This window comes from Caretta caretta, chromosome 2 (genome assembly GCF_965140235.1).
Source record: "Caretta caretta isolate rCarCar2 chromosome 2, rCarCar1.hap1, whole genome shotgun sequence".
In the NCBI taxonomy this organism is placed as follows: Eukaryota; Metazoa; Chordata; order Testudines; family Cheloniidae; genus Caretta; species Caretta caretta.
This window is the reverse complement of record NC_134207.1, coordinates 228,421,782-228,446,942: the sequence shown is the minus strand read 5'-3', so window position 1 is coordinate 228,446,942 and position 25,161 is coordinate 228,421,782. Positions and strand designations below refer to the sequence as shown.

General features: G+C 41.8%; 2 protein-coding genes and 1 long non-coding RNA gene across 9 annotated transcripts in view; 2 read left to right on the top strand and 1 right to left on the bottom strand.

Moving 5' to 3' along the window:
* The first annotated feature begins 6,523 nt into the window (after positions 1-6,523).
* ACBD7 (acyl-CoA binding domain containing 7) lies at positions 6,524-24,992 on the top strand. The gene is made up of 4 exons (XM_048838051.2): positions 6,524-6,679; positions 23,570-23,687; positions 23,860-23,922; positions 24,010-24,992. The coding sequence occupies exons 1-4, from the start codon at positions 6,668-6,670 to the stop codon at positions 24,081-24,083; spliced, it is 267 nt and encodes an 88-aa protein (XP_048694008.1). The 5' UTR covers positions 6,524-6,667; the 3' UTR covers positions 24,084-24,992.
* On the top strand, positions 9,973-11,354 carry LOC125631399 (uncharacterized). Its single transcript, XR_007354940.2, has 2 exons — positions 9,973-10,210; positions 10,915-11,354. It is a non-coding gene; the product is annotated as an uncharacterized LOC125631399 (long non-coding RNA).
* OLAH (oleoyl-ACP hydrolase) overlaps positions 24,413-25,161 on the bottom strand; it is a 113,701-nt gene continuing 112,952 nt past the window's right edge. For all 7 annotated transcript variants that reach the window (XM_075125876.1, XM_075125881.1, XM_075125878.1 and 4 more), the window contains one exon: positions 24,413-25,121. In XM_075125876.1, the coding sequence (XP_074981977.1) occupies positions 24,988-25,121 (134 nt within the window). In that variant the 3' untranslated portion in view covers positions 24,413-24,987. The remainder of the gene's footprint in view (positions 25,122-25,161) is intronic.

Genomic DNA, 25,161 nt, shown 5'->3' with positions numbered 1-25,161 from the left:
TCATGCAGTTTGGACGTCTCCAGATCCTTATAAGAACCCATGGGAGTACCATGTCCCACTTTGTTCCCAGCTCATTGCACACCTTGGATAATTCAATTTTAAGAGAGTTATTCATTCTTTCCACTTGACCTCCAGCTTGAGGGTGGTATGGAATATACAATAGTAAGGGGATACCAGCCCACATACCCATGTTCCGGTACACTTCCCCAGTGAATGCAGGTCCATTGTCAGAATCAGTACTATGTGGTAGTCCTCATTTGGGAAATACTTCCATCATCAGCATTTTAGCAGCTAAACGGCTTTTTGGTGGGAAATGCCTCCGCCTTTACTGAAGGTGTCCACCACTACAAATAAAAATCTGTTCTTTCTTGGTATGGTGGGCAGTGGCCCCACAAAATCCACCTGCAAGTGTGGCAAGGGACCCTTTAAAGCCTGGTGCATTCATTCTCCCCTCCTTTTCCTTTTAGCAGGGTCTTGCTTTGCACATGTTAAGCTGCTATGAATATGCACATTTAAATCCTCTTTCATTTCAGGCCACCAACCCATTTGTTTAAGTTTTTCTAGGGCCTCTTCTAGTTTAGAGTGTCCCCCAACAACAGAACCATGTATCCATTCTAAAAGGACGTATTGCATTTGCTAAGGTATGGCTAAAACCCATTCATTGTCTGGCTTTGCCAGAATTAAATTCTCTTCCTTTCTCAGAGACACACCCTTCCATTTTGAAGGACACTCCACAAACTATTATTGTCTTAGCTCATCTTTTGCCTGCATGTTCTGTAATACTTGCAGTCCTTCCTAGTTATTTTTATCAACTGTTTTTTCTTGTTTTACTTGTGCCTGGCTGGTTACTGCCACAGGCATATGTTCCCATAGGGTTCCAGTAAGTGCTGGCTTCTTTGGCGAATTTATTTGTTTGTTCATTTCCCTTTTTTAATGGGCCTTTCCCTTTATGCACTTTAATTTTGATGATCCTGACATTGCTAAATTGTACTGCCAATTTTTCTAACTGCTGCCAAAGGATTCTGTGTTTAATTTCAGACCCATCTGTTCCCATAAAGCTCATGGTATTCCACCATGGAAGGTAAATGGTGGTACCTTTGTAAACATAATCAGAATCAGTACTAATATTATTTCAGTTTGTTTGTTTTTCATTCTTTTTAACACTTCTAGAACTGCTAACACTTCTGCAGACTGGGTTCCTCCCTTTCCTAATTTGTACTGGGAAAAGTCAATTATTTGCATGTTTCCAGTCAGGCATACCCTTGCAAATCCTGTAATTCGCTTCCCTCCCTTATAATATGAGCTGCCATCCACAAACCAGATTGTTTTCCCAATTACCTCTCCAACCAGAGTTGCCTAAAGACTTTAGATTCCTCTTGGGGTTCTCAAACATGTTCCTGACCATTTAAGGTCAGACCCCATACAGATATTTTAGAGTCTTTCTGGGTGACCAGTTGAACATTTTCTGTATAGCCTTATTCACTCTCACATGCCCTTTGGATAAATTTTCGTGACGTAGTAGTTTTCCCAGAGCATGATGGCTTTTTACAATTACTTTACTTGCTCCAGCAATTGTCTGGGCTTTCTGTAGTGTCCAGTAAGCAACAAGAGAAGTTTACTCACAGATTCCCAGTTTGCTTTCTGGAGCTGTTAACACTCTGCTATAATACGCAACAGGTCTTCCCCCAGCACCAATATCCTGAGTGATCATACTAACAATACAGACATTTTTAACACTAGGATACAACACAAAGGGGAACTCATTGCGAGGAGTGTCCAAAGTAGGTGCTTCCATTAACTTCCTTTTCAAGCTTTCCCATGCACTAGCTGTTTCTTCTGTCCCAGTCCATTGTGGTCTTTTAAGCATCTCATACAAGAGACCTGCCTGCTGCCCTGCTAGAAGAGCTTGGGCTTTCCAGTGCTCAACAGCCTGGGATGTGTCTTCAAAGCCTGAGTTACCTCTTCTGCTTCCCTGGTTTTTTCCATTACTTGCCTGGCCAGTATTGTGGCATGTTGTTTAAGCCGTTTTACTACCAGGGCCATTAATTGCAATATTGTACATTTTTTATTTTTGTTATTGTTTTTTCAAAGTTTCAGTTTCTGCCATTGCTTTACATATTCCAGTTCATGTTTCCCCACTTTCTTTTTAAAATTCCTATGGGCCCCCCTTGATGGCAATCCAGTGGTTCCAAATTTCATCAAACTCTGTGGGGATTTGCAGGGAAGGGATAAGGGGCTTCCCTAGCTCGTAGTGTTTTGTCATGTTAGATTGCGATTTCTACAGAGGACAGCTCGCTTACTTACCAGATCAGAAGTCGTGGGTCATCAGTGTTGTTAGATGTTTGGCTGTGTGTGTGTGTGTGTGTGTTCTTCCTATGTGCTCCCCAGCTCTGCACAGACAGCTGGCAGAGCAGACCTCGAGCGAACCACCCAATGACCACAGAATCCATTAAGGTACGAAGGCACCAGGCCAGGTTTATTGTCGACAAACACGGTAATAGCACCTGGTAGACTCTACAAGGATACAAAGACATGTATGCTCGTGACAATGGATGCGGCTCAGTGAATGGCAAGACTTTCCATTCCCCCCTCGGCTGGACAAAGATACTGTGTGTTCCTATTATCCTTGGGGAGTGTTTTTGTACCATCCTTGATATCAGGATGTTCTGGTACCACTTGATATCTGGATGTGTTTGCGTGAGTACTCTGTGCTTAGCACTTCTTAGGAATGTGTATTTCTGCAATATCAGCCCTGTTCTTGCCAGATTCTGGGAGCAGGTCCTGCTTCATACCAGACCTCTGATACAAGGTCTTATGTCTGAGGCTCTCTTCCTACTATACCCAGTTCCAGCGGGCTGTGCATGACAAAAAGATCTTCAGGGCTCCCTGCCCAGTGTCTGTCTGGGAAGTTCAGCCCTTAGGCACAGTCCCCAAAACCACAGAGAAAGATGGTCTTCTGGTTTAAGTAATTGAATACCAACCTGTAGGATTGGATTCTATCCCTGCCTCTGCCACAGAGTTCCAGAATGAGGCTGGACAAGTCACTCAAACCACATTTTTCACAGGTGGCTGCTAACAGCATGTTCCTTATTTTCTGGGTGCCCAGCTTGAGACTCCTGGGGTCTGATGTGCAGACGTGCTGAACATTCACAGCTACAACTGAAGTCAACGGGAACTATGCCTGAATATATAAAATGCCGTGTACACTCTCTCAAAGTGGGCACCTCACCCCCACCCCCATTTGCTCTTCTTCCCTCCTCCCCTTGTCACTCACTGCTTTTCCCCTCTCCTCCCCTCCCAACCCAGGGCTGGTAGCTGCATCTGCTCGATGTAGGTAGGAGGTGGCCCCAGCTGAGTAGGGGATGGCACAGGTGATGACCCAGCATCTCCCTGCCTCACCTGCCCACCGTAACAGGATTTGGGGTGTTCGATCAGTAGATCTGACTGGACACAGTCAGGGCCCCTTTTCAAATTGACTTTCTGGTCAAAAGCCGGAGACCTGGCAACCGTGTATCTCACTCAGGTGTAAGGTCTGAGACCTTTTTCTGCAGCCATATCAGAACTGCAGCAGCTATAAGCCAAGAGGCAGAAAGTCACATCCGCACATTCCCTCTAAATTATATCAAAACAATGTACTATCGGGCTGTTAAGAAGGCAATCCTGTCCTAAGAGTATCCACCATCACCAGATAAAGAAACAGATCTTAAGATGTTTAAAGAAAACTTTGTTTGACTGCATTCTCTCTGGCAAGAAATCACTTAACCGTTGTGATTGTGAAATCTATACTTTATTGTTTTACCTTTATGCTCCCTACTTCTCTGTTGTTTATCTGTATTGTTTCTGTCTGATTCTTTAATTGTTTCTGTCTGTTGCGTACCTAATTTTGCAAGATTTAAATCAACTAAATATTGGGTAAAGAATTGTTTCCCTGTATGTTAGGATTGATAAAAGAATTATTTTGTAATACTCTAGTAAAATGATTGGTTAAGGTACAGCTAAGCAGGATTCAAGTACTGTATTGTGCAGCAGCTGGAGTAGCTGGATGACCTGATCCTACCTGGCCACCAGAAAAAGTTTGTCTGCTTTATTGGGAGTGGTGAGCATTGTATGCTTAGCGTGTGCATTCTATCTTGGTAACTGTTAATAAATAGAGGATAAGGATATTACTGTGTAAGGCTCTTTCACTGGTAAAAGACCCTGCAAATCCACGGAAGATTATGCCCTGAGCCCTAGGAACAGGGTAAAGGTGGGTACTTAAATTAACCAGTTAACACCCTAAGAATGGGCTAGGAGTGGCCCTGAGCCCTAGGAATGGGGTATGGGTAGGTGCCTTTCACCCAGAGCCCTAGGATCTGGGAAAGGGTGCGGGTGCCTAAATTAACTGGGTAACCCCTTGAGTCAATGAAAGGGCAAAAGTAGAGTGTTGTAGAGTGTGTGGGAAACACTGTGTAGAGGCATTCATTAACTTCATTTTTGAAGTACACAGACAGTATAGTGATGAGCTCCAAAAAACAAGCCCGGGACAAAATTAATAATTGTGTATTCAGTGTAGGATTTGGATGGTGTGCAGTATATAAGGCTGGGGTCACACACTGAATGATGAGGACAAAAAGAAATATCAACCTAATACCCCTTTAGAGAGCACTGTTCATCTGGTGTAGTGAATAAGGCAGTGATCCTGAGGAAAAAATAGTATGCAATCACGGAAAATCTAGGTAACAATGGCCTTTAAAATACATGCCCAACCCAGCAAGCATCCTGACTTCAGCTGGGAGCTGAAGGTGCTTAGTACCTTTCAGGATATGCTCCATATCTTGCAGGCTCAGACTCTTAAAAGCATCATGGAGAATGACAATCTGGAAGTGTTGTAGTTAGCAAAACAGTGAAAATGATCCCTGGAACTCTCAGTATATTGACTGTTGTTGTATAACTTTTGTATTTATGATTTGTCTGTGGTAGCACCCACGATGCCCTAGGTGCTATCCAGACACTAAAGATGGGATCATTGCGGAGTATCTCACAGTCTGAGGACAGACAGGCAGAGGTTAGGGGAAGGGTGATGCTTCCGAGGGGGGTCCAGGTTGTGAGACACCCTGCCCTTAGCATGAGGAAGTCCTGTCTGTGCCTGCTCTTGATCAGCTCCCTGAAACCATCAGCCTCTGGCAGCACAAGCACTGCCTTCTGGGCCTCTGCAGGCCTGGCTCTCTGTGTAAGTTAGCGATAGGCACACACCAACACCTTCTTCCCCCTCCCCCAGTCCTCTGAGTGTCTCTCTGGAGTGCTCAGCCCGTTCCTCTGAACACTCACAGAATTCTCAGATTTGCTACTCCCAAAGGAATAGTACATGCCAGTTTGCAAGATTCAGCTCAGGCTCCCCACTGTGCTTAACACCCAGCATATATATATGAAAAGAAAAATAATTTTATTATCAAAGAACAGAAATTCAAGTAATAGTGAGAATATTGGAAACAAATGGTTAAATATAAAACAAAAAACAACACACTTTCTTGAGCCTAAACTTAACTAACAAGGCATTCCCTATTTCCTACAAGATAGCTTCCCCCAAGTTCTTTTCCCAGCATTTTGAACCAGGTTGGTTGAGCTCCCTTCGGCTGCCAGCTTGTTCTCACAGACTGAAGGACTAACTGGGGGTTCATCTGCATCCCAGAGGTAGTTTCAAAAGTTTGTTGCCTTCTAAACCAAATAACCCTGTCTGTTGTTGTTTTTTCCTGCAACCTCTGCAATCTATTGATTAGCATTTTGCTCAGACTGCAACTGGGGGGAGGGAGGCATTGTGAATCATATAGTACATAATTTGCATGTGACCAGTCAGAGTGAGATAATCATCTCTTTCCCACTGCTTACCAGGAGTATGTAGATCACCTTTTGGTGACTTGTCTTAACTCACAAACCTAAGGAGCATAATTTTTAGTATATATTCATAACACTTCACATATTTTCCGTACACACATCTCACAATGCTTATGATGACCAGTGTGACATTTGAGACCTTACATGACATTCTTTGGCAGACTAGTATGCAGATATCAGACTGTGGGGATCGCTGAAACCCTTACGTACCCCTGATCTCTTTGCCAGTTGGCAACAAGAGGTCCTTGGGCCACAGGAAGGGTAACAGCAAACATGGAGGTTTTAATACAAATCAGATTCACAGTAGGCAGCAAGGCAGAAGTGTTGGTTTCACAAAATAACTTGTTAAATGCTGCAGTGTCCTTTTTCTTGTTGCCAGTAGCCCATCACGCAGGAGTATAGATAATGAGCCAGTGTGTATTCGTAGTTATCATTCTGATGAGCAGTTTCAAAAAGGATACAGATTTGGGCTTTGTTTCCAAGGGTGTCCTTGTTCCAGTGCATCCTTTGATAAACGAGTAGTTAGGAGCTGTTCTCTGCATCCAGCTCCTTCTGTAACCAAGCTGCTTTAGCTTTGCTGTTCTGACAGTCTTAGCTCATACACAGAAGCCAGGAGGGAGAAGTCCTTAGAGCTGATGTCATTTCAGTCCTGGTCCAATGAGGAAAGCGAAGTACAGCCTCTTTTGTGTGGCCCGGGACTATAACTGGAGCTGCAGGGCAGCACTGGGGAGTTGAGCATATAAGCACGGCATCTCTGCCCTGGCAGAAGTTAATTCGTTTTTGCTGCTTCATCATCATGACTCTCCAGGTAAGAGGGGACTCTGCTGCTAGGTGAGGCAAAAAGAAGGTCAGTGCAGGAGAACAAGGGATAAGGATAGGGATGTATTGTAGCATCACTGGGCAATGCCCAGCCCTGGCAACACAAGACAGAGCTAGGATTATTGCATGATCTAGGCTGTCTTGCAGAACAGCAAATAATTTTTTTTTTTTTTAGTATATGATGCTTAATTGGTACATGAATTTTTGCAGGGAGCAAAGAGTTGCCCCTTTGGAGTCTGTTATTTAGTTCATGAAATTTTCAGAGGGTGGATGGGCACCTGCTTTGAAGGCTGCATGCATTTTGATTGGGTATATGCATTATTTTTCTTAGTGTATGTGGTTGTAATGGCACTATAATTGGGTACATGCCTTTGGGAGGATGCATGCATTATTGTTTGAGGGTGGGATTAATTAATGAATTAAATTAGATTGATGCAGAAATAAAAAGGGGCACCTTTCCCAGGATCTAGATTATTAGTACATACATTTTTGGGACCATGAGGGGCCAGTTAATGGTAGATGCCCTATTGGGGGTTCATTCATTATTTTCTGGGGAGGGGGGTTGTGTTGAAGGCTGCATGCATTTTGCTGGCAAAGTTCAACTGCGTACAGACTGCTAGAGGAACTAGTTGCCTTGTCTCTGAGTTGGATTTGAAGCGTTGCCCCTGGTGATGGTTTTGAGCCCTCAATCCTTGCAGCAAGGTGGAAGGAGCACTTTCCCTTTTTTTTGTCTATATACTGAGCAACTTAGAATTTTAATGTGACTGCTGTGGAGAAAACTGGCTCTCTCCCATTTTAAGATTTGCCAACCCATTCCCAGCCTGTTCCATTGCCTTGTTCTCCGCGGGGGTTGGTGTCTGTTTTGTGTAGGGAGGAGCATTGTGGTGGTGTGAGTGATGCTTCCAGGGGGAGGTGATGGCAGCTCTCTCCTAATTCCTGCATGACCCAGATGTCGGGAGTACATTGCCAGTAACTGCAGCTTCACTCCAGAGAGAGGGTTAATCTCCTCTGAGGTAGCTTGATCTCCAAAGGGGCATGAGCTGCTGTGTGACTATAGTTTAACAGCACAGAGATTTGTGTGTGTCACTTCACAAACAAAACTCAGACCCTTCTCAAAGGGGCTGGGAACAGAACAGCCAAATCCCAGCTCTTGCTCCAGTTTTAGTTCAAATCAGGTTTTGTTAAATGTCCAGTAGGATCTTAAATTTGTTTCTCTTTGTTTTAATTCCCCCTTGAATGTGCAAAGTTGGAGTGCCTTTTGTTGTAGACTTTTGTCAGCATTGAGATTTTAAAAACAGACACCAACACTGCGTGACATTAGCTGGGGTAAAACACTGCACATTTATTACATGATAAACCACCTCCACCAACAATGCCCCTTGTTCTATACAACGATCAGATACTCTGGCTGGGAACCATTTCAGCTCAGCGTTTAAACAGCAATAATACAATGTGGAAAAAACTTAATCATGTTCCCAAAGAGTCTCAGAATCAAGTTGGAGAGGAGTGGCGAGCAATTGAGTCTACGTAGTAGCCAAGAACTCAGTTTTGTAAACCGCGGAAACATGGCATAAACAGAGGAGAGTAACTAAATCCTTTGAGACAGTTTGCTTTACCCCAAAGAAGCCATTTAAGCTTATGTTTCTCTACCATTTAATTTACATGGTGGTGATGCAATAGTAATTTGTGCATTAAAGTATAGCCAATGGGTTTGTGTATGTGTGGTTTTGAATGTGTGTAAAGTTTACTTATGGTAGAAAATTCTACCGCTTCTAATTGGAGGACTCAGAAGGAATTTCAGTCAATACACGATTAAAATAAACTGTATTTAAGGGACACTTAATATTTTTAGATTCAAAGTTTACCTATTTTACAAGAAACTAGCTCCTACGCAACATTCCATGAACAGTGACTTATGTAGGGGTGCTGAAGAGCTAAACAATGTGTGTTTATATTAAACTTACCTGTCTTAGGCAGGTTAAGTCTTCCCTTCTATTCAGATTTCAGAATAGCAGCCGTGTTAGTCTGTATTCACAAAAAGAAAAGGAGTACTTGTGGCACCTTAGAGACTAACAAATTTATCTGAGCATAAGCTTCCGTGAACTACAGCTCACTTCATCGGATGCATTCAGTGGAAAATACAGTGAGGAGATTTATATACACACAGAACATGACAAAATGGGTGTTATCATACACACTGTAAGGAGAGTGATCACTTAAGATGAGCTAATACCAGCAGGAGAGCGGGGGTGGGGGGGGGAGAAAACCTTTTGTAATGATAATCAAGGTGGGCCATTTCCAGCAGTTAACAAGAACATCTGAGGAACAGTGGGGGGAGGGGGAGGAATAAACATGGGGAAATAGTTTTACTTTGTGTAATGACCCATCCACTCCCAGTCTCTATTCAAGCCTAAGTTAATTGTATCCAGTTTGCAAATTAATTCCAATTCAGCAGTCTCTCTGAGTCTGTTTTTGAAGTCTTTTTGTTGTAATATTGCAACTTTTAGGTCTGTAATCGAGTGACCAGAGAGATTGAAGTATTCTCCGACTGGATTATGAATGTTATAATTCTTGACATCTGATTTGTGTCCATTTATTCTTTTACGTAGAGACTGTCCAGTTTGACCAATGTTCATGGCAGAGGGGCATTGCTGGCACACGATGGCATATATCACATTGGTAGATGTGCAAGTGAACGAGCCTCTGATAGTGTGGCTGATGTGATTAGTCCCTATGATGGTGTCCCCTGAATAGATATGTGGACACAGTTGGCAACGGGCCTTGTTACAAGGATAGGTTCCTGGGTTAGTGGTTCTGTTGTGTGGTGTGTGGTTGCTGGTGAGTATTTGCTTCAGGTTGGGGGCCAAACTGGATACAATTAACTTAAGCTTGAATAGAGACTGGGAGTGGGTGGGTCATTACACAAAGTAAAACTATTTCCCCGTGTTTATTTCCCCCCACCCACCCCCCACTGTTCCTCAGACGTTCTTGTTAACTGCTGGAAATGGCCCACCTTGATTACCACTGCAAAAGGTTTTCTCCTCACCACCCCACTCTCCTACTGGTAATAGCTCATCTTAAGTGATCACGCTCCTTACCGTGTGCATGATAACACCCATTTTTTCCTGTTCTGTGTGTATGTAAATCTCTTCACTGTATTTTCCACTGAATGCATCCGATGTAGTGAGCTGTAGCTCACGAAAGCTTATGCTCAAATAAATTGGTTAGTCTCTAAGATGCCACAAGTACTCCTTTCCCTTCTATTCAGTTCTTATTGCAGATGGGAATGCATTTTGCATACATCATGATATGCTATTCCTGTAATATCTATTTTTACGTTTGCATATGCAGCCCACTAAACTACAATTATATGCAGTATAAGATCATTTAGAGGTGTATTAACTTAATTTCACAAATTAATTTTTATGTTCCCTCTCCTCTGACAGTCTGATTCCAAGCGCAATCTCACTGCACTGTGAGGGCCTGATCCAAAGCCCATTCAAGTGAATGACACTGCTGGGTATGCTATAAGAACCTAGATAGAACATTTTCATTTGTTTGTCCTAGTAACCAAATATGACAATTCAGTTGATGTGTTATCATTGGTGTGTACCTTTGTCTGATTTGTAACAGATAAATGCTATTTTTATTTTTAAGTGCTTAGATGGTGCTCAGAGATGTCTGTGATGGGGGACATATAAGTACACTCTGAGAGTTTTGCCCCAGTGCTTTGAATCCCATACATATTTGTGTCTGTGGGGTCTTTTGGTTTTTTGGCGCATGTTTTTTAAAAAACAGATTTTTATCCTTAAAAGGAATATGCTTGCTGTTTAGGCCCTCAGATTTACTTCCTTAAAGACAGGTAAATTCCCTTGGGAATGTCGTTTTTATATATTTAGGCCAAAATTTTCAAATTTAGCTGCTTACAAGTAGTGTCTTTGATTTTTCAGAGGTGCTGAGCACGCATATTTATTTCTGGCCTTATTTTAGATCCAGTTATATGGTGGTTGCATTGCTGCAGTTTTTTTACACTGATCATGTAATGTGTAAATGTTAATATTTTAAAAATATATTTAGTATTGGTGTCTGTGCTTTGTAGGAATGATGTTTAGTTACATGCGTGCAAAACTCTTTTTGTGAATCCTGAAAAACTTTGCATTACAACAGTCTGATGCTGCGCTGTGCAGAGAACCACCTGAGCATATCCCACTTACTTTCAAACAGGAGGTGCTTGGCAGTGTGGCCTAACTGATAGCACAATGGATTGGGACTCCAGCAATGTGGTTCTGTTCTCAGCTCTGCTGCTGGCCTTCTAGCTGACCTCAGGCATGTCAATTCACTCCTCTGTGCCTGCTTCCCCATCTGTAGAATGGGGGTAATTCTATTTACCTCCTTTGTAAAACACTTTGAGAAGTGGAGATGCAAAGAACTAGATATTATCTGACTAGACCTGTAATCTGTACTTGTTTGATCATTTAATGTGTGTTTGCATTGCTCTGAAAGAAGAATGAAGAACAACATTAAAAAAGAGAAAGAAATAAAAGCCCCAAGCCTATCAAGAAAAAGATTAGCTGTCAGATACAGAAGTATTATGAATTACTTTCTCACAGTGAAATATTACGAAATGTACTGAGCATCTTGAGTAATAAAATATAATAAATGATTATGGCTAATAACTAGTATACTCTTTTCTACCATAGATTTTCCCATTGCTAACATTTAGGGAAGATGCAGGTTGGGACAGGACCGTGAGCTCAGTAAAAAGGGTTTATATTGTACTTGAGGTCCCCCCCTCCCCCCTTTTTTTTATGAAGAGAAACTATCAAACCTGTCACTTCTGGATAAAGAAAAGATAACTTATTTATCTTATCCGTGTGCCAAATTTGAAATTATGTGTTTGTTTTTATAGCACTAGGAACAAGCAGTTGTCATGGAATATCAGGGCTGGAAGGGACTTCAGGAGGTCATCTAGTCCAACCCCCTGCTCAAAGCAGATCCCCTAAATGGCCCCCTCAAGGATTGAACAATCCTGGGTTTAGAAGGCCAATGCTCAAACCACTGAGCTATCCCTCCCTCCTTGTAATGCCTGGGTAGCTTGCACATTAACCTAGCAACTGATTCTAAGGCCGAGTACGCTTACAATCTATGCTGCAAGCTTTTTGAAGTTCTGCCAGCCAGCGTAGGAAATTGTGCCGTCTAAGTACTTAGAAAGAAAGAGCTAGTTCAGTTGTGTTTTGTTGTACCATTTCTTGCTTCTGCTTAATCTGCTGATCAGCAGCTTCAGTATTCAGAGAAAAACTAAATAACACAAAATCTCCATCCTTTACCCCCTGTAAATGCTGTGAAGCAGCTGGGCCATGGTTAAAAAAAAATAATAAAGACTATCTTCATCCCTGGCAAAACTCCAATGACTTCACAAAAGATGAATTTGTTCCATGGTGCGCATTGTTCAAATCTGATCAGCAAGTATGAGATTTTTTAAAGTCTTAGCACTTGCTGACCAGTATTAGAATCTACAGAATTCTTTTGTCCCATCTTTGCTTAAATTCAGTATAGATTATTATTACCTGATTAAATCTAGCTTCAACAATGGTTACTTGTTTCATTTTAACATGGACAAATAAGTCAGATCTTGGAAAGGATATAGGTGAAATAACTTTTAACATTATGTGGTAAATACTACGGCCATTTGTCCCGATCTAATACGTTAAACTGCCTTAAAATACATTTAAAACTTGTATCAGTGATTAGTACATGTACCACAATGGCCTCATGGGATTAAAGTTGGTACAGTGATTTGAATGAGTAATGTGCTGTATAATGTATTAGTATTTAAATAAGGTGAGGCATTACATAACTGGAGATGCTTCTAGCTGCACTTTGATGCTTGCATTCTAAAGCATCTTAGAAGACATGCAAATGCTACCACTGTTACTGTTCCCCCCTTCATTTCAGATGACACTACATGAGTCATTGTTGTAGTACTTGGCCCGTCCCTGTAAAAATTCAGTAAAAATCAGTTTCTATACTGGCAGTTCTGAATTAAAGAGTTTTGGGGCCGTGTGCACTGTGGAAATTGGGGGCCTCTTCCCCATCCTCCCTGTCATGATGGAGGGGCAGGCAGGCCAAACCTGACCAGCACTGCAACTCCACACGCCAGGGCGCAACACCAATCACTCAAATGTGGGCCAGCCACCTCTCCATCATGAAGGAGGGGTGTCAGGGCCAAACCTGAGTGGTGCTGTGATCCCATGTGCTTGGTAGCAATGCCACCCGCCCAAATCAAGGGGTTAGGAGGCCCCCTTAAAATGGGAGCCCTGTGCAATTGACCATTGATTAATCTGGATCTGCATATTGGGACTTACTGTGTAATAAAGAATAGTCAAAGTACTAGAATCTCAGTTAAATTAAACTGATTTTTTTTTTTAAGAAAAATTCCCCAAATCTCCTTGGTGCTATCCAGACATACAGTGACATGCAGGGCTTGTTCCAAAGAGTTTAGTGCTTTAAAATAATCCGTATATTTTCGGATTCCAGACAAATCTTCTCTTTCTGTTAGTGAGAATACTAGGCAATGGCTTTTAAACTGCAAACCCACCTGCCACATACAGAGCAGAGATTCTTCCTTACTTCACCCTTCAATCAGGCAGGAAGCCACCTGTCTCACCATTATGTAGGTAACCTCTACAGTCAAGCTAGATGCACTATGGTGCCACCATCCATTATCAGAATGTCCATGATGGAAACCTCTCTGTAACCTGTTCACCATTCCATATGGGTCACAATGGCCTGTGATGGGTTTTTAGATGGGGTAAGATCCAAGTTACCCGGGAAAGAATTTTCTGTAGTATCTGGCTGATGAATCTTGCCCATATGCTCAGGGTTTAGCTGATCGCCATATTTGGGGTCGGGAAGGAATTTTCCTCCAGGGCAGATTGGAAGGCCCTGGAGGTTTTTCGCCTTCCTCTGTAGCATGGGGCACGGGTCACTTGCTGGAGGATTCTCTGCTCCTTGAGGTCTTCAAACTACAATTTGAGGACTTCAATAGCACAGATATAGGTGTGAGGTCTTTTTTAGGAGTGGTGGGTGAAATTCTGTGGCCTGCATTGTGCAGGAGGTCAGACTAGATGATCATAATGGTCCCTTCTGGCCTAAATATCTATGAATCTATGAATCTATATTTCCTCTCTCCATTTATAGATCATAGATCAAATTTATATTAATCTACAGGTTTCAGAGTAGCAGCCGTGTTAGTCTGTATTCGCAAAAAGAAGAGGAGTACTTGTGGCACCTCAGAGACTAACCAATTTATTTGAGCATAAGCTTTCGTGAGCTACATGCATCCGATGAAGTGAGCTGTAGCTCACGAAAGCTTATGCTCAAATAAATTGGTTAGTCTCTAAGGGGCCACAAGTACTACTCCTTTTCTTTTTATTAATCTACAGTATACATCGTGGCTCCATCCCTTTACAGTATGCGTCATACACCTTCCTAATACAGCCCTGGTATAAGCGTCCAGGGTAGGTAGTGTTGGCTATCCAACAACCACCCTCTCATTTATTTATATATGTGCAACAGGACAGATGTAAATCTCTTTCATGAGGCAGCTGGTGGGGAGGGTGTCTCACCCCAGTTGATCAGGAAAGGATGGGTAGAGATAAGGTTAGTCATGGAAAAATAATTGAGAATTTCTTCAGTTTTATTTAACTTATTAAGTCTGGGTGTATTTTAATTAGGTTGGGCCTGAGATTTTTTTTAAATTGATACTAAGTCATTAAGATGCTAATGTAGCTTCTGTTTTTAAATAGTAACTTTCATGAGACCTCAGAGGTGTGACCCACAAGTTCTACCGGTATGACTGGGTCTGGATGTAGAGTCCAACAGAAATTGTAGTTTGTCTTCAAAGGCAAGCACCAGGGAAATTCAGCCTGCAACCCACATGAAAGCTACCTTTGAGACCCTACAGTGGGTACAAGTTCTGACACTGGAGCATATAATAACTAGTGTGATCCCACTTACTCCAGATTGTGCACTTAAATTATAGGACCGATAGTAATGTAGATTATAACTTTCACGTGGTCGTCCTGGTGAAAGGTTTGAGCTCATCTTGGCTGCTGGTCAGAATTGAGGCTTAATTATGCTTAAAAAAAAACAAAAAAAAAAACCCCAAACACCTGATAAAAACTTGGAAGGAAGATTCTTTATGAAATATTCAGCAACTCCACCCCGAGAGCTGAGAAAGCTTGCACTTTACTTGTTTTGCCGAAAGACTAGAAAAGTAATCTTACCTGGTGTTTCTAAACATGACCTCCCTCCCCTCCTAGCCTCCACCCCCACACCTTTGCAGAACAAAATGTTCATACTTGCTTTATACCTCATGTGACGGTATAGACTGTCACACCTCATAAATAAACAAAAAAGCCATAAGTACATTTTTCCCTCTTTGCAAGTCACTTTTAATTCTTAATTAAGCCGTAGTCAACTTAAAGCAGTTTTCATGGTCAATTTAACTCCCTCGAGGACACTCAATTTACAGTGTTCAATTAACAATCAGAATATACTGAAAAGCAACACATATTTAGCTTTGACAGTAAGAAAAGATCCCATGGTATAATTATTTTAACACTAGAAATACAGGTTTCTTGTGTATTCTGGAGCCTGATGAGGCTGTATTTGGAGACATAATTTTTGATGTGCCCAAGTTAGGTATAGCATACTCCGCTAACTTATTATTCTAAGAAAACCATGAACTTTCCCTTCACCACAACTGATGCCACCAAAATAAAATCTGTTTACTTTGTGCACTTTCACATTAAATAAATCACTGAGTTAAAATATATAAATCATTTCACTCCCGGCTGATACAGAATTTAATGCAGTAACTCTACAAAAATCACATTCTGTGTAGCACAGTTCAGGGCAACCGCATTCCTCCCATGTGGTCCATCAAGGCCACCCACTCTAGAAACCCAGCTCCCTTGATGTTACCTCTCTTGGGCAAAGTCCAATATCTCTCTCCCTCCTGAGTGGGGTTTTTTGAGACTGCACAGTTCCCTGTCTAAATTGTGAGTTCCTCAGCAAGCCAGACTACCTGAACAAGCCAACATCTGTGTCTTGCTTTCTCTCCAAAGACTATGAAAAGATGTAATTGCCCTCAGTTAGAAGTTACCACATAGCTCTTTATAAGCAAGCACATTAATTCTTAAGGTGAAAGCATTACATAGAAAACATTTAAAACATTAAAAGAACCTACATGCATGCTAATAAACTTACCAGGGATCACATCCAGCTCCAACAAGAGCTCTAGTAGGAATCAGTCTTTCAAATCCCACAAAGCGCTTTTGTGTGTGTGTATGTGTGTGGTTACTAGTTCATAACAGCCTCAGCTCAGAAGTAGCACCTGCATGAATAGGTTAGTCTTTCCTTTACAGAGCTTGGGCCTTTGATCTTGAGACTCCAGGAACAGGTAATCAGCAGACTGTGGACCTCTCCTCGGGATGTAGCTTGAAAGGGCTGGGGTTTTGCATTCAGCTCCCTCTAGAGATTTCCCAGGCAAACCAATTGACGCCCTTTGTTCCAAAAGTCCACTCTTGTCTGGAACATTGTTCAGTATAGTCCTTTGAAATTCATAAAACTTCCCAGTGTTCAAATCCCATGTTCCCCCTAAAGAAAGGTTACATACAATCCTGGCCCACAGTAATACATAACCTTTGCATTTAGTACACTCGACTCCAAAGACCCTTAAACTTAATTCAACAAGGTTTTTCAGTGATATTGCGGGAAAATGCTATATCTGTCACACTGTGTCCAATTAACACTCTTCAAAGTTGCAAGCAAACTAGTGGCAGCTGGACTCTAGTTAATCATTAACATTGTAGTTGGGACAGAAGGAAGTCCATTATTATGTTTAAGAAACCCACATAACAATTGTAGTTGCTGTACCCAAAATAGAAATGTTTTGCAATCCTAACCTGAGTGGGTGTTTCCTGTGTCAGTTACTATGCAGCTGGTTCTGCACTGTGCTGGCGGGGGTGCTTTATAATCCTCTGATGGCTTATTGAGTCAGTCCCAAGCATCTTGTTGAACTATACAATTGTTTGTTAACATTCTGTGCTATTGAGATTCATTTCCCGTATTAATGCCAAGGAAGATACCCTCTAGAGAGGGCTCCCTTAACTGCATTTTAAAGGGACATGCGGCCTGTATTATGGAGCAGGTCAGACTAGACTATCATAATGGTTCCTTCTGCCCTTAAAATCTGTGAACTGCAATGTAAAGAAACACTCAGTGTGAGATTTATTTAATTACTATTTCAATGGAATTAATCTCTCTTTTAGCACACACATTAAATAGCACATCATGAATTTTAAAAACATTACTTTGAAAAACAATTGTAAGGACCAAAGAGCAGCACAAACAGATAAGCTCTTCCTGTTGTAGCAATCTTATGGGTTACTTGTAACAACAGCAGGATGGATATTTTTTTTTCAAGTTAACTATTACAGTACATTGAAATAATTTCATAGCAATATAAATACACCAACCAAAAGGGAAAACTGTGATTTAAATGCATGTATTAGATAGTGTGCAAAATATTGTATAAATGAAAATAACTATTTCTTACAGAAATAAATGTGAATGTGAGTAGTCAAATAATCATGTAACTGTGACCCTATGCATCCTTGTGTTCACCCCCTCCACATTATTGTAATCATCTCTGTGAAAAATATGCCTGGTGAGATATCCTTTAAAAACTAGTAACACACTGATCATTAAGTTTCTTGGGTAATGTTGTACAACATGTATATTCAGCATTATGAACATAAGCTGAAATTATGACTAAAATGTGTTTACCAGGCAAGTCTGGGGAGTGGATAAACCTTTTTCTCAAAAACAAAAGACGCCTGTAGTCAGGGGTAGTCAAAGTTGATTTGCAATCACATATCAAGGGGCTATTCTTTGGCAAATGGCGGGAGGGTGCAGAACAAATTGATCTGCATTTTAGCAAACAACAGCATGGCACCTCGTGCACCATGAGACTTCATGTCTCCTTCCTTGCATCTGGAATGAACTTTATCTAAGGGTAACCCTCAAGAAAATGCATTTCAAAGGGTAGCCTATAAAAGGAGGGGCAAAACACCCCAATTCTTTTCTCTTTCACCTAAGACGACAAAGGAGCCAGCCCTTTGACTTGAGGTGGAGGGGGGGAAGCCTGACCTGGGAATTTGGTCAGCCATGTTCTGGGACCATATGGTAAGGATTTTACCTTGAGCCAAGCATAGCTTGTTAAGTTTTAGCTACTAGAAAGCATTTTCTCTTTATTTTTCTTGTAACCATTTCTGAATTTATTACCTTATAGTTGTCCTCACTTAAAAATCTCTCTCTTTGTAGTTAAATAAACTTGTTTTTTTTTAATCTAATCCAATACTGTGTTTGAACTGTTTAGTAACACCAATTAAAGTAACAAATTGTGGAATATTAACTCTTTACAAGAGCAACTAACCTTATTTTGTCTGATTGGTCCAGTACAGGGCTAAACATTTCAGAACATACATTTTAGGGAAATTCAGGGCTGGGGAGAGCGTGGAGTCACCTTGCCAGTGGTTAACCAAGGCAGATGGAGACCAGTGGAAGTCTGTGGTATTGCCAGCAGGCTCCTATATCCAAAGCACTGGACCAGGGCTATCCAAGACATAGACATTAAGTGCATGCTTGTTGCTGCCTGTGGGTGTCCAAGGCAGAGAGCCGCAGCGGTAAGGCATTGTAAGGTACTCAGGGTTACAGGGTAAAAGGTGACACCAACTCTTCACCAGTCTGGATTGCATCTCAGAACTTCACAGTAACTTAGTGATGGCAGGCTGAGAGTTTGTTTCAGTTCCAAACACGTATCCGGGACATCCGACTTGGCTGAACACTGCCTTACCATTGTTACTTAACATCTAAAAATCTCAATCTGCTGGCCAGTCTTTGGTCAGGTTATTGTCTTTTTTTAGGTAGAAATCTGTTTGGAAACTTTAGTTGCTGTTATATAGTTAAGAACATAAAAATGGACATAGTGGGACAGCCCAATGGTCCATCTATCCCAGTATCTGTCTAGCACGGTTGGCCGGTGCCAGATACTTCAAAGGGAATGAACAGGGCAATTATCAAGAGATCCATTCCTTGTCCTGTAGTCCCAGCTTCTGGCCATTGCAGGTGAGGGACATCCAGAGCATGGATTGCATCCCTGGCCATCTTGGCTAATAGCCATTGATGGACCTACCCTCCATGAATTTATCTAATTCTTTTTTGAACCCAGTTATGGTTTTGGCCTTCACAACATTCCATGGCAATGAGTTCCACAGGTTGACTTTGCATTGTGTGCAGAAATACTTCCTTTTGTTTGTTTTAAACCCGCTGCCCATTAATTTAATCAAGTAACACCCTAGTTCTTGTGTTAGGTGAAGGGGTAAATAACACTGCCTTATTTACTTTCCCCACACCATCCATGATTTTATAGACTTCTATCACATACCCTCCCCCCACCCTTAGTTGGCTCTCTTCTCAACTGAACAGTTCCAGTCTTTTTAATTCCTTCTTGTATAGAAGGTATTCAAGGTGTAGGCATATTATGGATATAGAGATATATAGATATTTTCTGCTTTATTATCTCTCTCTTTCCTAATGGTTACTAACATGCTAGCTTTTTTAATTGCCGCTTCACATTGAGTGGATGTTTTCAGAGGACTATCCAAGATGATGCTAAGATCTCTGTCTTTAATGATAACAACTAAGTTAGACCCTTGTCATTTTGTATGTATAGTTGGGATTATGTTTTTCAATGTGCATTACTTTGCATTTATCAACATTGAATTTCATCTGCCATTTTGTCCCCCAGTCACCCAGTTTTCTGAGAGCCCATTCTAACTCTTTGCAGTCAACTTTGGATTTAACTATCTTGAGTAGTTTTGTATCATCTGCAAATTTTACCTAACTGTGAACAATGTCAGAACAAGCATGTCTCAATTAACATTTTAAAGAGGGCTGGAATAACAAGGGTTGATGTCAACGGTCCACCTGGTAGTTCAGCAGAAGCTATCAGTGAGTCTGTTGTGTCCACTTTTTTATCCTTTTAGGAGAGTTAGGGTGGAATGTTCAACCACTGCAAAGCACTTGAAGATTAGATGTCAAAAAACCCTTTTCATGGAGATTTGTGTCCAAGTGTCTAAATTTAGAAGTAAATGAAATGCACTGTCCCAACCTGATCCCTACTGGGTATGAAACCATAACTTCAAATCAGAAGTTTGCACAGCTACACACCCCAGGGTTAAAACCGCATCTCTGACCGCTCCTGCCTGTGTGACCTAGTCAAAAATGAAGATTTTTTCCAGTGTTCTGGCCAGCCTCTTCCACATCCAGTTGGCATTATCCTTCCCAATCACCTTGTTTTATTACCATTTACATCTCTAGCTAGCAGAGTTCCTGGGCTTGGCCACGCAGATGCTTTTACTTCTAGTTAAAAAAAAAAAAAATAGAACCCCCCAGATAATAAAAGTACCATGCTACCCAGTGTAGATTAGTGCTCAGGTGCAGCCCGAGCCCTGGGACCCTCCCACCTCACAGGGTGCTAGAGCGCAGGCTCCAGCCCGTGCCTGAACTTCTACATTGTAATTGAACAGCCCCTTAACCATAAGCCCAAGTCAGCCATGGGTTTTTAATAGCAGTGTAGATATACCCTAGGACTGTCTCACCTGCAGACTCCTCAAAACTGTCTTCTAGGTATCAGCTAAGATGATCTCCGCCCTCTTAGAGTCCATCCATCCATTTCCAGAAAAAATCAAACGTTCTTTCCACCTCAGGCAGCAGCAATTAACTCACAAGGTGGAAAAGGGCCAGGCCTCTGTGGATAAACACTGCAATGCAGCTACCTAACTGTCCTTGCATACTTCTACATGACGTTACTGCCTGAATGCGCTAGCATCAGCTGATGCATCGTTAAGTTGATGAGCGCTCAGTTTTGTGATCGCATGATGGGTCCTTTGAAAGGAAAGAATAGGACAAGAATGCAGCCTCTCATTAATTCTTTTCCATTTCCCTAACCCTCATTTTTTAGCCACAGTAATCTGTGTTTCTTTTACTCCTTGTTCACGGGGGGACTGCAGGACAGAACACTCAAGTAGGTGACAGTAAAAGCACAAAGCATCAGAAGTTGCTCCTTAGTTGTTTATTTCCGGGGCCTGTTCCAGCCAGTACAGTCACTCGCCCAGGACGGTTTCAGGGTTAAGACACAGATATGTGCTAGGATGTGTTCTAAAGTATGGGGGTGGGGCTGACTTCTCTCCTTGCAAGGGAAGTTCTCACCTGAATCATAAGAGCTCTTAACCAGTATGGAGAGGCTGTTTGCATCCTGCTTGGGTAGAATGCAAAGGCAATTCCCCAATCCCTGCTGATGAGACCAAGCCACAGAAGTCAAATTGACAGCTAAAGGAACACTGTGTGACTTTAATACATAGCATATTATAGCACAAACTTGTAGGGAAAACATTTTAATTTACAAATACTAAACATATGTATAACATACACCCTAGTGTTTTACAATGTCATTCTTGCAAATATAGCAAACTTTAGATGAAACTTTCAAAAAAAATGCATGTAGTAATATTTTGCATTGTTATGTAGAGTTATGTATTTGCTTTACAAATAATTGAAACTAACAGATTGTGAATTACATTATCTGGACTTCGGGGCTAACCGAGTGCAAAAGACCGGAAGCTCTGAAGTCACAGAAAAATATGTAGGTGGTTTTGGAAAAGGGTAGAGAACTCTGAACTAAGGACTCGCCTGGGACCAGTAACATAGGGACAGATAGCAGCTAGCTCAGTGTGGTTAAGGTGAAAAGAGACTTTCAAACCCAAATCGCCCCCTTTGTGTTTATGTAATGGATTAGCCCAGCCCCCCCCCCCCATACAGTTTCATCACCACTGCCACGCACGCACACACAGTTGCACTGGCAGCAAAGAATTGAAAACAAAGTGGGAGTGTACTCAGCATCTTTTCAAAGGGCTTTACAGCTCCAGGAACTGCTTTGTGGGTGCAGTTCCCATAAGCGGGGGGTATAATAGGCCAGAGGAGGCTAAGCCTCCCCTGGTGCAGCCGCTGCTGCTCTGCAACCGGATGCCTGGACCATGGTGGCCCCATCTGTGCTCCGCCTCTTCCTGTCCCTGCTCTGCCTCATCCCGGAGGCCCCCACCGCCCGCCACTGCGTGGCTGATTCCCTCCTCTCCTGCACTCCACCCCCCCACTAGGCCCTGCTGCTCACCACATCCCTGTGGGCAGCGGGGGCCTTGCGGTGGAGGGGGAGCATGGAGAAGAGGAGGGACGCGGGGAGCAGCAGGGGGAGGGGGGAGGAGAGGAGAAGGCAGCGATCAGTGGCAGAGGGAGCTGAGTGGGGAGGGGGCCATGTGGGGTTGGGACCTGGAGCAGAGCAGGGATAGAGTGTTGGGTGGGGCCGTGGGTGGAAGCGGAAGCTAGTCTTCCCCAGGGGAAATTTCAGCCGCCACCCAGGGTAGTTCCTCTGCATCCCTGCCCTCAACTCAGACTATGGATATGAAAGACCTTGTCAAGGTTCCTCCCCCACTCTGAACTCTAGGGTACAGATGTGGGGACCTGCATGAAAAACCTCCTAAGCTTATCTTTACCAGCTTAGGTCAAAACTTCCCCAAGGTACAAAATATTCCACCCATTGTCCTTGGACTGGCCGCTACCACCACCAAACTAATACTGGTTACTGGGGAAGAGCTGTTTGGACACGTCTTTCCCCCCAAAATACTTCCCAAAACCTTGCACCCCACTTCCTGGACAAGGTTTGGTAAAAAGCCTCACCAATTTGCCTAGGTGACTACAGACCCAGACCCTTGGATCTTAAGAACAATGAACAATCCTCCCAACACTTGCACCCCCCCTTTCCTGGGAAATGTTGGATAAAAAGCCTCACCAATTTGCATAGGTGACCACAGACCCAAACCCTTGGATCTGAGAACAATGAAAAAGCATTCAGTTTTCTTACAAGAAGACTTTTAATAAAAAATAGAAGTAAATAGAAATGAAGAAATCCCCCCTGTAAAATCAGGATGGTAGATATCTTACAGAGTAATTAGATTCAAAAACATAGAGAACCCCTCTAGGCAAAACCTTAAGTTACAAAAAAGATACACAGACAGAAATAGTTATTCTATTCAGCACAATTCTTTTCTCAGCCATTTAAAGAAATCATAATCTAACACATACCTAGCTAGATTACTTACTAAAAGTTCTAAGACTCCATTCCTGGTCTATCCCCGACAAAGACAGACTATAGACAGACACACAGACCCTTTGTTTCTCTCCCTCCTCCCAGCTTTTGAAAGTATCTTGTCTCCTCATTGGTCATTTTGGTCAGGTGCCAGCGAGGTTACCTTTAGCTTCTTAACCCTTTACAGGTGAGAGGAGCTTTCCCCGGCCAGGAGGGATTTCAAAGGGGTTTACCCTTCCCTTTATATTTATGACAGACCTGTAGTTCATAGAATTTATAAGCAGCTTGCATGATCATACCTGTGACATTCCATTACACCAATCAGGCTGTATATGGTTCCAATTATTTAGCTGTAAAAAATATGTATTCTCTTTTGGGAGGAGAGGGTTGGCTTCTTTTAACAGTATTGATTTATCAGCCAAGTTGGCCAAAATTCTGGCCAACTGTAATTTGATTAGGGAAGTACTGAGAGGCATTTACCTTTACATATCACTGATGACAGGGAAGCAATTAGTACATTTATGAGGATGCTACAAAGCCTAAAGCACACAACATAGGAGTTAAAATGTCTAATACTCCATTGTTTGATTCTCCCTCCCTTCTCTTCAGGCTGATTTTGACAGTGCTGCAGAAGATGTAAAACAATTAAAAACGAGGCCAAGCGATGATGAGCTGAAGGAACTATATGGACTCTACAAACAGTCTACTGTTGGAGACATTGATACTGGTACTGTGTGTGTGTGTGTGTGTGTGTGTGTGCGCGCACGCAACCCCCCACCACCACCACCACCACAACACACACATTTAATTCTGTAAATTTATTACAACTAAACAGTCTTTATGTAAAATGGTACAATAACCAACAAATGTTTGTGGGGGTTTTTTTTTGTTTTTGGCAGAGTGTCCAGGAATGCTAGATCTGAAAGCCAAAGCCAAATGGGAAGCATGGAACCTTAAAAAAGGTGTTTTTACCATTAAGTTGACACTAAGTAATCAATGTTCTAGAATACCAAATAAGGAAAGGTAACGACTACTGTTTTCCTTTGCAGGTTTATCAAAGGAGGACGCCATGACTGCCTATATTTCTAAAGCAAGAGAGATGATAGAAAAATATGGGATCTAAAATACTCCACAGTAATTCCCCTAAATAATTCATTAACTTTTCAGTAGCTAATGAACTAACTCTTTTGAGGAAAAAAATACAATACTAACATTTTTGTGTTTAGTTTGACACTAAGATTTACCAACATGAGCTATTTACCTACAAGGGAGTATTTACACATGCACTGTACTTCTTCAGACACTAACTGTACTTATTTGAAATAAATTTTTACTTACAAGATTTATTTAGGGTTTTAAACACTCTTCTTTTTCCCTTTTTTTGAGAAGGCAGAAAGATCAGATTCCTCCTCCTATCCAGCCAAAGTAAATTCTGAAGACAAAACTACTTACCTGTCTTTTTTCCCCAAAAGATGTAATGGGATACAGGGGGATTTAAAAAGAAAGAAAAAGAAGAGTAGTTTTTAAGACAGCTGAGTCAGGCTAATGAGGTCTCAAAGAGTACAGATTTAAAGGAAACATTAGTTACTTCCTGGATCCAATAATGGATAAAAATATTTGCACAAATATATCTCTCTTCTGTTACAGTCATAGAAATGCTGGTATAGAAAAACTATGGTAAAGGCAGAGGGAAGCCACTGAAGCCCGACTTACTAAGTTTGCAATGCTTTTAGCCTACCATCCTCCCACCAGCCCCAAACTAACTACCACAGGGAAGCAAATTAATGTACTGGCTGTTTACTTTTAAGAATCAGAATTTTCCTAAGTCTTGTCATAAATTATATCTTGGAGAAACCTTTGGCTGTAGAAATTCACCAATATTAATACATCAACTCTTAGCCCTACTGCTACAGAAAGTTGCTTACCTTGCCATTGTGGTAGTTGAAAAGATGTATAGAAAATATTCCTTATTATTTACTGCTTTGGACTAATCTTTGACCCCCTCCCAACAAAATAAAGACAAATACTCAGAGATCAGCAGTTTCTATACATTTTGTCATGTGGTCTGCCATGAACATTTCATTAGCAGGGTCCAGCAGATAAAAGTGTCCTCCAGGAAGCTTGTGAATAGTGGTATCTCCACTTGTTACATCCTTCCATGCTGAAAGAAATAAATATGTAAAGCACGAGAGAAATATCAG

What these genes read in the sequence shown, in the direction of transcription:
- ACBD7 (XM_048838051.2), top strand. An exon ending in TGTTGGAGACATTGATACTG is followed by an intron (nt 23,688 to 23,859) that starts GTACTGTGTGTG and finishes TGTTTTTGGCAG; the next exon opens with AGTGTCCAGGAATGCTAGAT. An exon ending in AGCATGGAACCTTAAAAAAG is followed by an intron (nt 23,923 to 24,009) that starts GTGTTTTTACCA and finishes TTTCCTTTGCAG; the next exon opens with GTTTATCAAAGGAGGACGCC.